A 16,310-nucleotide genomic window follows, 5' to 3' on the forward strand; every position below is an offset into this window, starting at 1 on the left:
AGACAGAGGTGGGGACCGAGGGGTGCTGGCGGAACATGTGTTTCGGGAAGGAGGTGCAGAGTCTGGCTAAGACCAGAGGCAGCCACAGCTTGACTGTGGAGCCAGACACTGGCCGGCAGCAGAGCCCAAACCCTCACCTGGCTATGCCGAGGAAGGAGCCTCCCTCCTCAGCCAAGCGGTGCCTGCGCTGACCGAGCATGGGGGCACGGGGAGGGTGCCTCCTCCTCGCTGCCTCCTGCCAGCCCCCGTTCCTGCCTCCCCAGCAGTGCCCAGCCACGGCAGGGGGGTCCCACCAGCTGCCAGAGGCAGAAGTGATGATGGGACAAGCAAAGCAGGAGCTTGGTGTGGACATGGCATGGGGCACTGACCAGGACTCGGGTGGCTGGATGGGAATGAACCAAAGCTTTGTGCTGGGATAGGAAGCTGCCTGCTTCCTGCTCAGCCCTAGCAGAAGCGAAGCTGAGATAGCATCTGAAGGCTTCAGCTAGGTCAGGATCCCTTCCACACTGGGTGCTGTGCAAAAGTCCCTGCCCCAGCAAGCTCCCCGTGACGCTGACTCACCAGCCCCTGCCTGCAGTGCACTCGCTGCTCCTCGCCTGTGTGCACCAGCCCTGCCTGCAAGAGGCCACGCATGTCTCGCTCACGCTGGCTCCAAAGGCTCGGCCAATTTACAGAGCCGGGGTGATACATCGCGGGCAATAGATACAGCAGCTGTGATTTGTTGATCATTATCAAACAGCAGTAATGCGGGGCTGAATTACCCAGACGGGGGAAGGATGGGCAGCCCGGACCTACTCAGCTCCCCAGAGACTGGCCATAAACAAAACTTAAATAATTAGAGTGCTTGGGCGGAGATGCAGCCTCTAAGTATTCTTAGGCTCACGGAAATAAAGGAAATAAATTCTTGGAAGGTGCCAGGCTGGATGGGGCAGAGGGAGGCTCATTTTCCACATCACTTGAGAGCAGCCGTCATAAATCTCACTGAAAGATGCACCTCCCCAGGCTAGAGATATTTTTAAACTCCGTGAGAGAGGGGAGAGAAAAAACACATTTTTAGTATTTACACCACAGGCGAAAAGGGTATTTAAAAATCAGGGTACATTTTTGAAAGTCTGTTCCTGCTATGCCAAGAAAGAAAGAAAGAATTTTCTTTCTATAGTGCGATAGCTGGAAATATTAGCTCCAGAGAATTCATTCCTACCAACATCCTTCTGTTGTAAGCTGAGAACTCAAAATCCCAGGACTGGGGGCTGGTGGGAGTCAGGGGATAAAGGTTCTTTCACTGGCAAATTGGTAGCTCAGTTCCCAACTGAATCAGTAGCAAATGCAAATCAGCTCCTCTGAATCCTGAGCGGTGACTTCTGCGCTGTCCCTGCTTACTTGGTGTCTGGGATAATGTCCCACAGGAGATGAGATGACATGGCTTTACACAGCGGCACCCTCGCGGGAACAGCAGCCTGGTTTGTTGGGCCAGAAGCCCGAGCTTGTAACCAGACGCAGCAGGGAAGGGACACCAGGGCACAGGGACCTGCTCGCAGATGTCAACTGAAGGACGTGGCCCCGGAGTTAGAGCCAGGGCAGAGCCCCACATGGTGCTTTGCCTGCTGGAGCAGCGTGTCCCAGCCATTCTGCGTGGCAAGGCCATCTGAGCTTTGGGGCAGGGAAATCCATGCATCGGCTTCTGCAGGGATCGCCAGGCTTGTTTTCCTTTCTGGTCTTTTATTGTCTTCCAGTTGGTTAGTGCTTCCTTCCCTGCGCAGGGTGGGGAGTTGGGTGGGCTCCTTTTTTGGCAGTCATCTAGGAAATCTTGTCAACAGCTGACTGATCACAGGTCGACTGATCACAGGTTGAATGACGCTGCATGGCAACAATACGTGTAATAACGTGAAAAGTTCTCAGCCTTGCTCTCAGGGCAGGTCCTAGAGGACCCAAAGATAAACTGCCAGAGCACTGCCTTCCTCCGCAACCACTGCAGCTTTCCTCCTGACAAACTCAGTCCTGCTCCTAATTCCCTCAGGGGTCCTCAGGCATGGAGAACATTCCCCCTTTTACAAGCTGCGCTCCGCGGAAGCCTCTCTCCCTCCCACCCCTCCCACCCTTTACCAGGACTGCCGTCATCCTCCCAAAAGGAATCTATTCAGCTTGTATCAAAGGGATACATGAGCACACCCATTAGGCATCAGAGCATCGCAAATCCCCAAACAAGCCGCCTCTAAAGATCACAGCACACTGTAATCACTCCTTCTGCAAGGAGATCCCAATAAGCCCTCTCCAACTTTCCCTGGGTTCTTGCTGAACCCAAGCACATGAGATAGGTTTGGCAAACTCAGCCCCATCACTAGTAAAAGTCTCTTCATAAAACTTGCACACACAGAGCTGCTGGCCTCTCCCTCCATTTGAGAGCACAGCAGATGTTCAGAGGCCGCCCCGGCGCTCCTGCCCTGCAGTAAGGAGGGCATTGCTGCTGCTGCTGCCCTCAAGGTCTGGGTCTCGCATCTCCACCTGCAGCTGGAGGACACCACCTGGGCTGGGCAGCAAGAGGGGCTGCCGCAGATGTCACAAGCAATAGCAGCGGGTCCCCTCCCCTCCCCTCCCTGCTTCCCCGCAGGACAGCACAAACCAGTGCAAGCGCGGGGAGAGGGGAGCGCTGGCAGCAGGTGGACATGCCCGCACAGGGGCAAACACTGGGACAGAAGTGGCACTGGGTAGATGCGTGTCCATTCACGTGTTGGTGCACATGAATGTCTTTCATAACCATGGCCTCGAAGAGAAAAGCAAGAAGCCTTTTCTAAAGCCTTTCGTAAGACATGATGTACTTTACCAATATGACACAACAAGCACAGCACTTGGCTTTGAAGTCAGGACGATAGATGTCCTGTAGATTTGGATCCTGGGCTGGTCTGAGACTGCCCTTTCTTCAGCACCTACCAGCTAGGTCTCAGCCCCTTAGTACACAAAAATGACATCCTTCCTGAGTAAAATATACAGAGCTCTAGTGTGTCCAGCTGTGGGGTGCAATGCACAGACTAGCAGCACAGCACCCAGCACCTCTGCCAAGAGGGGTCCTCCTGTATCCCATGGAAACTGTGGCAGCTGATATAAATTACAGCACGGCGAGGATGCTGCTATGCAACACATCCCTGATCCTTAATGACCATAAATGGGCGCAGCCTTGGCTCTCCCCGCACCCAGAAGATATCCCTTCCCGCAGCCCGGTCCCTCGCCACCAGGACGGTGCAGCAGATGAGGGGAAGAGTGTGAACAGGCCCAGTAACGAACAGCTGGTGCAGTTGTCTTGGCTGTACACCACCAAATCACTAGCCGCTGCCTTCTCTTCCAGCCCTTAAAACAACATCGCTTCTCAAATGACACAGGCCTTGGCTAAGTGAGCAAGGTGACATCGGCAAGAGCAGCAAGGAAACGCTGCGTGCTGAAACCTCTTTGGAACAGGGTTGATCTTTTTCTTGTGCGTACTTACAGCCCCTGAACCAACTTCGATTATCCGTCCTTAACATTTCCTCTAGTTTTGGCACCCCCAGGCTAGGAAAGCCATCGGCACAACTACTGCAATGGGAATGTGACTCTGGCCTTGCCTACAAGGTGTCTCAGTGCTGATTATCTAGCCCAGGAAAAGTCAAAGAGCAAAGCCCATTAGATGCCGCTCCCTAAGAAAAAAGTAGCCCTAGCTTGGTGCAGCTTAATTCTCCAGTGAAACCAGTGTACTCCTGACTGCTGGCTTCGTACGGATGTTTCGTGTGCTGGCAGCAACGCGCACCCTTCTCCTGCCCACCCCAGCATTCACTGTGCTGGGCATATAGCACTCATCAGTCTCTGGAGCAGTGGCCATAGCTCCGGCAGTTAGGAAAGCTGGGGCTGTAGCACACTGAGACACAGGGACAGTCTCTTTATTTCTAGTCCCAGCCCATTGGGAGGGCAAGGAGGTTTTTCCAGGCAAGGGGAACCTCCGTCACAGCCACGGGTTTGGGTGAGGGGTGAGTTATGATTCCATAGTGTGCCGATAACTCATCTGGCCCCGAACTCTGAGCTTGGCTAGCTCACTTGTTTGGGCTGTTCAAGGATGGGGCAGGGTTCATTCCTCCCTTGCTGCTCTCCCCTGCCCTGAGTGCCACAGTGCCTTGCACAGGCCAGCACAGCCAGCGTGCATCAAGCTGCTCTACACAGAAACCTGGTGAAGACAGTGTCGGAAACCCTGGCCGTTCTCCTGAACTACCCAGCTCTCTGTATGTGCCTCCAAGTAAACCCTGTTCATCATATTAAACTCTCCCCTAGGTCTATGATTTCTGCTCATCATGGATGGTTAGTAACCCCTGGCTTTGCTAGGACACTCAGCACAACAGCCTCTAATTATAGGCGTCTGCTTGAGCTCTTTTGAGTCCCACCAGCCTCTGCTACCCATTAGCATTAGACCCTGAGCCCATAGCCAGAACTCTGCCCTCGGGCTGTCTTTCCTAGGGACAGTGAAAATGGTCAGTGAAAAGCTTCCCAAGCAGTCTCCCTCTCAGTCCAGAGGGTATCTTGCCAGGGGACAAGAAATGAAACCTTATTTTGCCAAGAGTGGGATCCTCAGTGCAAAAAGTAGATACCTATAAGGCCAGCTGAAATCCATTCCCCCCTAGATCTGCACGATGTGGCTACAGACCCTGCAGCTCTGCGGCAGCCAGTTCTGATACCATGTCTTTAGCCTCACACAGAGAACAAGGCTGGTTTTGCTCTCAGGTGGCCGCACGGCACTCCACTCCAGCCCCCTCGTCTCCCCCACAGACGGGGCTTTGTGCTGGGAACCGCTCTCGCCTGTCAACAGAGCAGAAACGCTGGATGTTAGCCACTGGCTGTGAGCTGCATGGACCCTCTGTCACTCCTGGCCATGCCTCCGGATGCCTCACTCTAGCATGGGGGGGAGGAATGGATCTTCCATGGGAAAGGGAAAATAGACTCAAGATCAGTCTCATTACGGGGTTTTCCCAGGTAGAGAGAACTGCTGAGAAGAGAGATGGAGGCAGAGTCCTCTTGACTAAACAGGCTTGGGAGCACCCGCTGTCTCATAGCCAGGTGGTCCATCTGGTACCTGCTGCTGCTTCAAGGCAGCGATGTGACGTGCAGGTCCTTCTGTAGCATCCCTGCATGGTCGGGAGCAGATGGAGGCACTTTGCTATTTCCTGCCTTTAGAAAGGCAAATAGGCTGGGATGGGGAACAGAAAACCCCATCCCCATGTTTTCTCTCTTTCAGGGAGGAGAGCCACAGGGATCCTGCCTCTCCTTAAGCTCTTCCCCCCTGCCCACCTGTATGTCAAATGAAGAGGGAAAGCAGTGCTGTACGCCAGTCTGCAACTGGACTGGCTCAGAGCCAGGGAGGGCAGGCTGGAGCAGAGGAAGGGAGAGAGGCAGAGTTGGGTGGATAGTGCTTAGAAAGGCTTTCCTCCTGCATCACACTAAATGATGTCAAAGGAGGATTAAAAAACTCCTGCAGGGACGGCTTTATTTTGGGTGAATGGAGAAGAGATGGTTCATCAAGTTGGGTCAGTTCCTCCTATCTATCCGCAGCACCCCACAGAGATGCTGAAGGGACAAGAGACCGCTGGCCAGATTCCCCCTGGCCCCGGCCACCGCAGACCTGTGCTGTGCAGGGCAAAAGCACCCTCCCTACCCTGGGACGCCCTGTCCTCCTGGCTGGGGGACAGTCTGGGACTGAAGCTCTCTCTCCCCATCTCATGCCCAGTAGCTGCTGCTCATCTGCCTTGGGATTGCTGCAGAGCCGAGAGCTGCCGCAGCTTTTATGATGCCAGCCTGCGTGAACGGCTGCATCAGCCCCAGAGACAGGGAGAAATAGCGAACGGACAGCAAGGTGTTAAAACTCCCCACTCTTCCTTGAGTGCCCACGGAGGCAGGGCCACGCAGAAATGACAGCAAGGGGCATATAAAATAACACAATGCTAGGAAAGGTATCCCATGCGCCTGCAAATTTCACTTCCCATTTCTACGTGTGACAGAGACAAGATTGTAAATGCAGGACTTTAAACCTAGCATGCTGGCATGGTGGACAGACAGAGGGGTATGTGTCTGGCTGCCATGGGCTCTCCCTCGCAGACTGAGAGGAAACTGCCCTTCCTCCCGTGGATAATACTTCTGCATTTGAGCAGCTTGGGCAGGAGTTTCTCTTCTGCTATGGAGCCGAAGGATTCCCCTTGAAAACCCAGCCGGGAGGGTATGTGCATGTGTGCTGGGAAGGTACGTGCATCAATCTAGCCTGGAATAAACCTTCACCAGGAGAAGTGAAAAAAACTGTAAGGCCAGGAGAATATATGTGGCTCAACAGCAGCCAGGAGGAAAGCAAGAGGATGTATCATGAGAGGTTTCATTTCTTAGTTAAACAAATTTTCACCTGAAACAATCATGTGGGTTAGGGAGCCCTCACTGCAGAGCTCTGAATTCTCTGTGCTGGGATGGCTGTGCTCCGGTAATTAACACAATAGGTGTCTCAAATGCAAACTGGGTCCCAGCTCCAGTGGCTGGCGGCACCAACTCACCCTGCATCAGAGCTGCCCTGATTTAATCTGACGTATTTGAAAAAGCAAGAAGATCTCTAGGGGTTGCTCGGATTGGAGTACCTTTGTCCCTCTCTCATTTGTTTCTGCTTTTTGCACCAATATGCCTTGCTGGTCTGTGAAAAGGACGGAGGAAGAGCCATCATGGCCTCCAGCAATGATGTTGCAAGACGCAAACCTTTTCTCAAAGGCCCCGAGGATTGCAGCCATCCACCTGAGGACTTACCAACTCATCCCTGCAGCATTCACAGCAGCCTGACTTCTGCTCTTCTGAAAAATCCTTTTCCCCTGGCGCTGCCCCACCGTCTCCCCCACACGCCTGTCTGCTGGCAGTGCTGCCTAACTCCCCCGGACACTGGCGGTGGGAGAGAGCCTTCCCCTGGCTACTGGTGGCCACTCGCTGCTCTCCCCTGCCTTATGACAGGCTGTCGCTGCTGTCCCCAGCCTTAGCGGCACTAGCAGAGGGCAAGGGGTGCCAGTGGAAACACAGGCCTGGGAAGCAGGTCACGACAACCGGCTCTTCTGGTTCCCTTCGTGATTCAGCTGAGGTGTGAGCGGTGCCCAAAGGATCCTGCTGGTGCCTCCCTGTAAACTTGGCTTTGTGGCTGGTACAGTTGCAGCCCAGAGGAGGGGCGACGCGAGGAGAGATGTGCCAGGCTCCGCCAGCATCGGCATCTCGTCAGCCACCAGTTAATTGTGAGCACTGGCCTTGCGCTAGATGTGTTGCTGGCTGTGGTAATGCCCCTGCTTCTGTACGTCTCTCTGCAGATGGATCCATGTGCACTGGGCTGGGAGCTCTCGCTTGATTAACGCTGCCGGTTCAGAGAGCAAACAGCATTAACCACGGTCGTCCCCTGGCTCTGGCCATGGGGCAGACACCCCCCTGCTTGTGGGCTGAGCTGGCTCTCGGTACAGCCTGTCGCCTCACCCACACTGACACATACATGAGCTCATCAATTCATGCCAGGTTAGAACTCGATGGGTTGGTTCCACCACAACAAGCGAGGTTTAATGGAAAAATATCAGCAAACGACACACTTTTGCTTCCTGAAATAGCCTGGTGGTGTTTCTGAGTTTTGGGAGAAAAAGGTGGGAGAAAGAAAAAATAATAACTAAGAACTCAAACCAAAGGCTGAACACAGCTCTGGCAACTTTTTGCCTTTCGGAAGCCGCTTTGGGATATTAAAGCAACTCTGCAGAGTACAAGATGGACCAGATCCTGCAGTGACACACTGACTATTCCCAGCGCTCCAGAGAGCTCTCGTACCTCCCCCAAAAGCAACCCTCCCTCCAGCTGCAGCCAAGTTTGACCTAAGGCCTCCAGGTCACTACAGCTCAGCCAATGCTGCTTTCAAGCGCCGTGATGGAAAAACCCTGTGTCTAAGCTTCAAACACCTCTCCAGCTCTCCCCTGCTGAGGATCTCAAAGCACTTTGCAATGAAAGACTCACAGGCCCCTCTCAGAGCCCATGAGGTAGCCCAGTGATAGCAGACAGGAATCTGTCCCCAGACAGAGGAGAGCATTTGGAAACAGAGGCCCAGATCTGCAGATGCAGGACCAAGCACAAGATGAATGCCTCTGCTCTGCGTGGTTGCATCTCAAGCTGTACCGAGTTTCATGGCGGGGATAAACAGACAGATTGTTAAGACTTGTAAAGCATAAATTTAACCGCAAGTGTTCCTAACCTCTGAAGATCAGCCGCCTAGGATCTCTCCTTGCCAGTACCCCACAGCTTTTCAATAAGCCCCGTTCATACCAGTATCCTGAATCCCTAACGCCGCAGCCTGAGTTGATTCCTGGTTAATAGTTCCGAACGGACAGGCAGGCAGATTTGCACGGAAGGCTGCAGGAACCCTGAATTGAATCTGTTCTGGATGATTGAGCCGATCACATTAAAGACAATTTGTAAAGCAGATTTTTATAAGGGACCCCTTACAGCTTTTACAGCAGGGAACTTTTATTTCCTTATCAGAAAAAAAGCTAACATCGTCAGAAGGGGGAGGTAGTATACGTGGATGGGAACAAAAATGAAATGGCATTGATCAGATGAGCATGAAAGGTTTTCTAGAAAGCGTAGTGTCTCCTGCCTTCTTCCCATCATTCTTGGGTGCTAGGTGCCAAACCACATTTTCCAACGAAGCCCACAGTTACTAATTCACTTACAATAGAGGATCCTAAGTTCCACTCTCCCATTCTCCTTGATAAGCAAGCCTGTTTGCATTCAAAGCTTACATATGGCTTGTCATACCCTCAGCTGAATTTGGCGAATGCATCCTGAACCTCAGGAACTACCTGCCTCAGTACAGCATTCAGACCTGTGGTTTAGTAAGGACTGTCAGTCTGCTGTGGCTCTGTGCAGCACCGAGCACAGTATTGTGCTGGTCCTTCCCTGCTCTGGGATGCGTCCACAGCACAAATAAGTGCACAAATGAACGAAACAAACAAACAAATAAATACGTAATACAGGATCAGTCATTCCCGCAAATGTGGTGCATCCACCACCAAACTGGTCCAGCCGAGAGTCTCGCCCACACGTAGGCTTCAGGGTATTCGCTGATCACGGACAGGGGTCGGGAAGGATTATCTTCTCAGAGCACTGCAGAGCTGGCTGTACCCTTTCCTTGGCAAGGCACCACTAGATGCACCACTGGCTTATCCTGGCAGAGCTGTCAGCGGGACAGTGCAAGACAAACTATTGGACTACTGCAGAGTGGCAGGAGACAAGATTGCTTGACTGCTGGCAGCAAAGCCTCAAGAACAGCCAAAAATAGAATAAGTGGGGAAAAAAAGTCTCTCTTGGCAGGACAAGGTGAGATGCCAGGCTGCCCCGGGGTCACTGTCTGTGTGTCTCCTTGGGGAAAGCAATTCCTAGAGGGACTGGGGGAGCATAAACCCCTTTTTGTTTACCCAGCATGGTCACCGCAGCATTACTCCACCTCCAGTGCCTTTCGCAGGGGTTGTGGGGAGGGTTTCCTGCATGGGGCTGCCAGGTGGAGGGGTAAGAAGGAGGGAAGACCAGGTGAAGAATGGCATGGAAAGTTCTGAAACTCCTTGTGAGGAGCCAGAGCTCTGCCAGGCACCTGCCTGGAAGCACAGAGGAGCACAGGGAGCCCCAGGCTGTCCCTTCCATCACCTCTTTTTGCAATGCACAGCAGATCCCTTTGTCCTGGGCATACAGAGTATACACAGACCTGGTTCCTCATCCCTCTGTTAACCTTTTCCCTCTCACAGTCTCCCTGGTTTCTTGACCACCACCCCCTCCCATTTAACCTTTGTCCTCTCTCATTTGAGCTGGACCATCCAGTCACTGTGCTCTGTCGATCTCCCATGCCCTGGATGTTACCATCTCTGTCTTTGTTAGCACTGGGGAGCCCTGGGCCCTGGCATTTGCTCGGATGGCCGGTCTTTTGGCCCAGAACCTTGCTAAGTGTGGCCACATCTGAGTCACAGCCCAGCCAGCCTGGCTGCTCTTCTAGGACGCTGCCCCAGCCCAGTGAGAGGAGAAACGGGGGCAATTCCACCCTGCCTTAACTGCAACTTCTCCTCTCCAGCTGCAGACCCCCCTCCTGCAGGCACAGGCTGCCTCTTCTGCCCCTGCAGAAGGCTGGACGCTGGCCCAGGGGTGGCACATGCACCCGCTGCCAGACACTCCAGACCCAGCCACCAGGAGCCTAGCCTCAAAAAGGCAAAAATCGGTTCTATTTGCATTTCCCAGTTCATTCACAAGCGCTGTAAACCCAGACTGCTGGTCCCCCTTCCATGTCTCTGACAGCCGACTCCGGAGAGCCCTCGAGGATGGCATTAACCCATTCTGCATTGGAGCAGAATAAAAGAGTCTCCCGCAGGGCACTTCACAAAGTGGGTCACTCTCCGGCTTCTAAGAGCTGTGCTAGAGCCCAGGGCAGGACCAAGCCCTGGGGTGGGGACACACGGGCTGTTCTGCGACCGCCAGGATAGGTTGGATGAGCTGGGAGAAGTCAATCCAAATCTTTGCCCATCTCCTCCTTTCCAGGGATGGATCAGAACCAAAGGGATGGCTCAGATGCCATCAGACACCCAAGTGCAAAAGCAGTGAAAGGAAGGTCTGAAACCTGGGAGCGGTCCAGCCCCTCCGCAAAAGAGCCCGCGGGAAGTGTGTGTGTGTGTTGAGGGGAGTGGGGATTTCGGGGATGCTGGACGGCTGAAACCTTCCACCTCTCCTTCCGAAACATCTGTGCTCGTTACCCAGCCTTGTAGCTCCCTTTCCCGGGAAGCCTGGCTGCTATGCCTCGCTAGACGTTGCTCGATCCAAAAAGCAAACAAACCGCCTCAGCTCCCAGGACTCCGGAGCCCACTGCCTGCAGCTGCTTCCAAAACAAACGATCGTGTTGTTCCTCTCCCAGCCAGAGATGAAATCGGTCCCGACTCTCTCCCACCCTCAGGCAGATGCTTCCACACCTGCTCCAGACCCGGGCGCGCACCCCAAAACGCCGATCCCGTCCTTCCCCGCCGCTCCGCAGCACTTCCCGCACCCCCTTTCCCCCATCGGCACCCCGCAGCCCTCCCCCGGGGCTGCCCCGACCCCCGCCGCGCCCCGGCAGAGCCCACCGCCTCCTTGGGGGGACCGGCCGGCAGCGGCTCACCTGGTAGGAGCGCGGCCGCCAGGATGCAAACTCCGATAGTCCACCAAGATGCAGGGCAACTTGTCTGCAGCTGTGAAGCCATGAGAGTTCCTTAGAAGAAATGGGCAGGGGTCGGTCTGGCAGCGTCGCTCGGCCCCCCTCCCCACCCTCCCCGCCCCCGCTGATGTTCAGGTCTGCTTAAAAAAAAAAAAAAAAAAAAAATTTAAAAAAATGTAAAGAAAAAACTGTAGGTGCAGGAGGACAAAGAGGCGGTGCGCCCAGCAGGCGAGTCGGCGGGAGGACGGGCGGCCGGAGGAGAGCTTCGCCCATCCGCAGGGGCCCTGAGGCTCGGCGGGGCGCGGGGCCCCTCTCCGCGGGCGCGGAGCGGTCCGGCCGGCTGCGGGAGCGAGCACGTCCGCAGAGCCGGGCGAGTGGGAAGGGGAGGGGAAAAATATAATTTAAAAAAAAAAAAAAAAGAAAGAAAGAAAAAGAAAAGGCGGGGGGGGGAGGAAAAACAAATAAAGCGAAGCGAGGGAGAGCCCTCCGCGGGCTGCTGCCGCCGCTCGCAGCGCGGCGGTCCCGTGGCTCCGGCGGCGGGGCTCGGCAGCCCCCGCCCGCTGCCTGCCCTCCGCTTCCCGGGGCGCCGGCAGCCCGGCGGGGCTCAGGCGGCGGCGGCGGCGAGGGGCCGGCTGCGGCGCTCCATGGCCGGGCGGGGGGCGCGGGGCCGGGCCGGCCGCGGGGCGGGGGGCGCGGGGTGCCCGGGCGGGGAGGCAGGGCCGGCGGCTCGCAGGGACGGGCACAGGCGCGCACACACCGCACACACACACACACGCACACACACGGTCCCGGGCGGGGCGGCGGCGGCGGCGCTCGCCCTCTCCTGCGTGATGTCAGTGCACGGCGGAAGGAGGGCGCAGCGTTAACTCTTTGGTGCCCCGCAGCCCGCCACGCCGCCGCCGCCCCGACACCGCGGGGATCGGCGCTGCCCGCCGCCGGGCCGGCGGGGCGCCCCAGCCTCGCCTCCCCTCCGGCGGGCTGCGGGCGGCAGCTGGCTTTTGTTCGGCGGACTTGCCGCGGCTCATCTGGGAGCCCGGGGCGCCTGGCTGTAGGTCTCCTAAGGTGCCCTTCGGCTGCACCCAGGTTCGGTGGACTTGAGGCTTGTTTTCTCAGTTCCCCTGCGGACGGTGGACGGCCCGGGCCATGGCTGCAGCCCACCTATCTTTATATGATACAACATGTAAAAACACCTTACATAAACCGCCTGTGAAATAGACATAGCTGTCATATGGAATCTAGATTTACGCTCATGAATGCTTTTGCACGTTGATCCTGAGTAATATACAGCGTTTTCATGGGGCCTGATGAAAGAAGGAGCTTGTTCTGGACACATTCTGTGTGCCCTGATAAGCGAGGGGATTCAGAATCAGCACAAGGGCTGATGCACTGGAGGAGGGAGGCACTGGTTTGCTGCGCTTTGTAACAGCCCTTATTATGTGGACACAGACACAGCCTTTGTGGATCTTTTGCTAAGGAGGTATTTAGCCTGCTAATGCCAGCTCCTGAGCTGCCCTGGCCTCAACAAGGATGCCGAACCCCAAACAAAGATGTGAACAACAATGACAACAACCAACAACAAAGTCATGTTGATTTCAAGCTCCATTAGAACAACACAGGAACAAATCAATGCCTGGCAAGCAGAAAAGGACAGAATCAGTGGGGAAGGATACCACACATCGTGGAGAAAGGAAGGGGGGGGCAGCCAGCAGCTATAAAAAGATACCTCTAAGGACCCCTTCAGCAGTCTCCTCCTTCTTTTAATTCCTTTAGAAGTTAATTCCTGTTCGAGGGAAGGATGGGCAGCTCTGTAACAAAGCGGATTAGCCAGATACAAGGTTTGTTCCAAAATAACAAAAGTTATTACGTAGTAATGAGGTTTAGTTAATAGATTCATAGACTTTAAGACCACTGGGATTCTGATGGACAGCCTGCTTGTGGAGTGGAGGCTGCTGAACTTGCCCCCATGGTTTCTGTCTGTAAAGCTGCAGGCCGGAGTTTAGGAGCGCAACCCCCTGTCCTTGTGTACAGGCAAGCTATGGAGAGCCCCCGGCATCCTGGCACCAGTTCTCTCAGTGCTTGGTTTTCCTGTCCTTGGAGTGTTTATCTGGCTAGTTTCACCTTTAATCCATAAAATCTCATTATTTCTTTTCCCGTCTCCATTAAAGAGGTAACTACAATGAGACATTACTCCCCTGGGCAGGTCTCTCGAAGTTGCGATAGTCTCCCACATTACACAATGTTCCAACTTACATTTTTCCCAGTGTGATACTCTCCCGTCTCCCTTTTAATGTATTGCCACTGGCACCTGAGCTAGCCTCTGCTGAGGTACGTGGGGCAAGCCAAACCTCAGCACTAGCGTTTTAAGCTTTCTGCAAACCCAAGCAAGGACATCTTGCGTCAGTTACCCTTGTTTCACACGTTCAGAGTTTCCTTCACAGGCCCGGCAACTCGAGGTTTTCCTGTGTGAAAGGAAAGGGAATAGCCAAAGCTGTGATTATGCAGTACAGCAGGCGGGTCTGTTCTCACCCTTGGCAGCCCTTTGGTGCGCTGCTTGGCCGCGGGTAGCAGTGACGGTTTGGCAAACACTGAAATTGCCCAAGCCATTCACTGAGAGGGCTAGGAAGGGGAACGCTGTTCCTGGGGGCTTGCAGGTGGCACAGAACAGACGTGGCAAATACATGAAGTTCCTCCCCCCAGTTTGTTGCAAACTCAAATCTGAAATCAATCACAGAAAGGAAAACTTGAGATTGATCATAACTTGATCTAAGCAGAGTGACATTTCAGTGCTACATCTGGGGCATGATTAAGATTTCCTTTCAAGAATATGGGGAGATTTGATAGAGCCTTAGGCATTGGCATCCCAAATCACAGCCCTCAAACATTTGAGACAAAAATGTAAATCCATTAGCAGCAGCAGCAGTAGGCCATTAGCCCTGGTGCATCAGGCCTAACTTATTGAGCCAGAATGTATTATTTTCATGATCCTGCACAAAGCAAAACCCATCACATTTGGCACAGTTCTGGCTGTTAACTTCTAAGATTTATTACACAGTGCCATGGGGCCCCTGCTCTGCAGCTTTTTGTGAGTCCAAAATTTCCGTGAAGCCCAAGGGGACTTCTGCATGAGCAGGAAAGGCAGGAGTAGAATACTTTGGTTTGGCAGTTTTTGTTATTTCTAGGGGAGGAAGATCATAATATGTAACATATTTAATTGCGTTATACTTATTTTTTTGATTTGAGGAGGTCTCTGTGTGCATGTCCTCTGAGGGGCTGATAGGGCTGCTTTCTGCATTGCTCTACCAGCTGGTTTAGCCGATTGTTTCCTTGTTTCTAACCCTCGCAGCAGTAGGTTTCTCAAGCGCATCCCAGCCAGAGATGTGGGAGCAGGAGCCCAAACTATATACCACAGTGCCTGCAATAATAGGGCAGGGGTTTCAAAGGTTGCCCGTCCTTTCCACCCCTAGTACACGAACACATGGACCACGCCGAGGCTCAGAAATCCCTTTCATAAATCTATAAACATATTCCACTGGAATCAAAGACAGATAAAAACAAGCCACATGGTGTTTCAGGTAGTCCGAAGGACTGGGCTGTGAGGCATCCCCCCTTCCCCAAGGAAAATCATTCCTAACACTGTACAGAAGTGGTATTTATCCCTTCCCGATTTTGAGGGATGGTAGAAGTCTCATTTTAGATAGCAACTAGACATCAGAGCAGAGATCCAAAAGTTATACAAGCCCCTTCCTCTGCACCCCTGTGAAATCTGTTTTAGGCACAGATACTAGAAATGGTGTAGTAACTTGGCTGACACTTACATAAGTTGTCATGCTAATATAGTTCTTGAAAATTGCAATTAAAGCATGAAACAACATTTGGCTGAAAAAAAATAAAGGCTTGCTTGTAGTTGAGCACTGTTTTGTCTGCCCAGCATTTTGGCTGTTCAGCCAGCAGAAGAGTTTTCTGCTGATGCTGACATGTGAGGTAACGTCTCTGCAGCAACCTGCTGTAATAGGATGTTTCATGTGCGCCTCCCCAAATCCTTCCCACCAGCTAACGTGGTTGAGCATGGTCCTTTGGCAATGTGCAGGACATGGGATGGGTTTGGTAAGGGTTCTGCAATGGTATAACTCCTTTGGACGGGGTCTTCCCTGGCAAGCTGATGCACGTCCTTCCCCGGGGCTGGAGGGTTGCTGGGCTGGAGTCGGGGCAAAATGGTTCCACCAAATCTTTGTAAAGGCAGCTCCTATCTGCTTGGGGATGAGCACAGCACATGCTCAGGAACAATGGGGCTGGGCTGATGGATAGCCCTCTGGGGACCACTGCATTTCCATCCTTGGGGCTGCTGCCTGCCACGGAGGAGAATTGTCACCCAGGAATTCCCCCACACTGGTGAACTCCAGTTCCTCCAGGGATGTCTGGGGCTGTGCCTCTGCTCCCCTTCCCGAGCTGTGGCCGCTTTCCAGTAGCTCCCTGCACACACACGGTCTGGCAAGGCCCTGCGACTGGCAAGGCTCAGTGGGAATGGACAGCTTATATTATTTTTTACAATTATAATTATCAGAGGGGACTGGAAGAAGGGAAGAGGAGGGGGGAGGAATTGCTCTTTACAACATTCCTCAGTGGGTTTTTTCAGCTGCTTTTGTTTGATGAAGAGCCCACAGCAGAGGCCTGTCATTCTGAGCTGGGAGCGCATTTGACACTCCTGTCTCCGCCGTGTACCTGGTGTGTATTTGCTGCAGTGCTGATTACATTAACTCCTGTGTTTATAAACATTTTGAATCAGTGGAGAAGGCTGTGCTGAACAGAATTTTAAAGCCGGCATCGGTTTTATTTTTGCCTTTTCATCTGTAAACACACATAATGTGTCTGCAGTGCAGTCAACAATGAGGGATCAGAGGTGCAAAGGGCTTCCTGAGCTGATTCTCTGCTTGGCTTCACTTCTGAGCTCTCCTACATGCTTACATGAACACACATAGGTACACACACATACACACTGTACAGACAGCAGACACTGCTTCAGATCTGAAAGCACCATCCTTTTAAAAGGCAATTTGGTGCGGATAGTCACTCCTGTCCTGCTGTTCTCTGG

At 53.5% G+C, this 16,310-nt stretch overlaps 1 protein-coding gene across 1 annotated transcript in view; it reads right to left on the reverse strand.

Annotated features, from left to right (window-relative positions):
* Window positions 1-11,337, reverse strand: part of LOC128918636 (nectin-1-like) — a 69,000-nt gene extending 57,663 nt beyond the window's left edge. Inside the window, exon 1 of the mRNA XM_054223084.1 lies at window positions 11,186-11,337. Within this exon, the coding sequence (XP_054079059.1) occupies window positions 11,186-11,267 (82 nt within the window). The 5' untranslated portion in view covers window positions 11,268-11,337. The remainder of the gene's footprint in view (window positions 1-11,185) is intronic.
* Window positions 11,338-16,310: the final 4,973 nt, after the last annotated feature.

This window comes from Rissa tridactyla, chromosome 17 (genome assembly GCF_028500815.1).
Source record: "Rissa tridactyla isolate bRisTri1 chromosome 17, bRisTri1.patW.cur.20221130, whole genome shotgun sequence".
Classification (NCBI taxonomy): domain Eukaryota; kingdom Metazoa; phylum Chordata; class Aves; order Charadriiformes; family Laridae; genus Rissa; species Rissa tridactyla.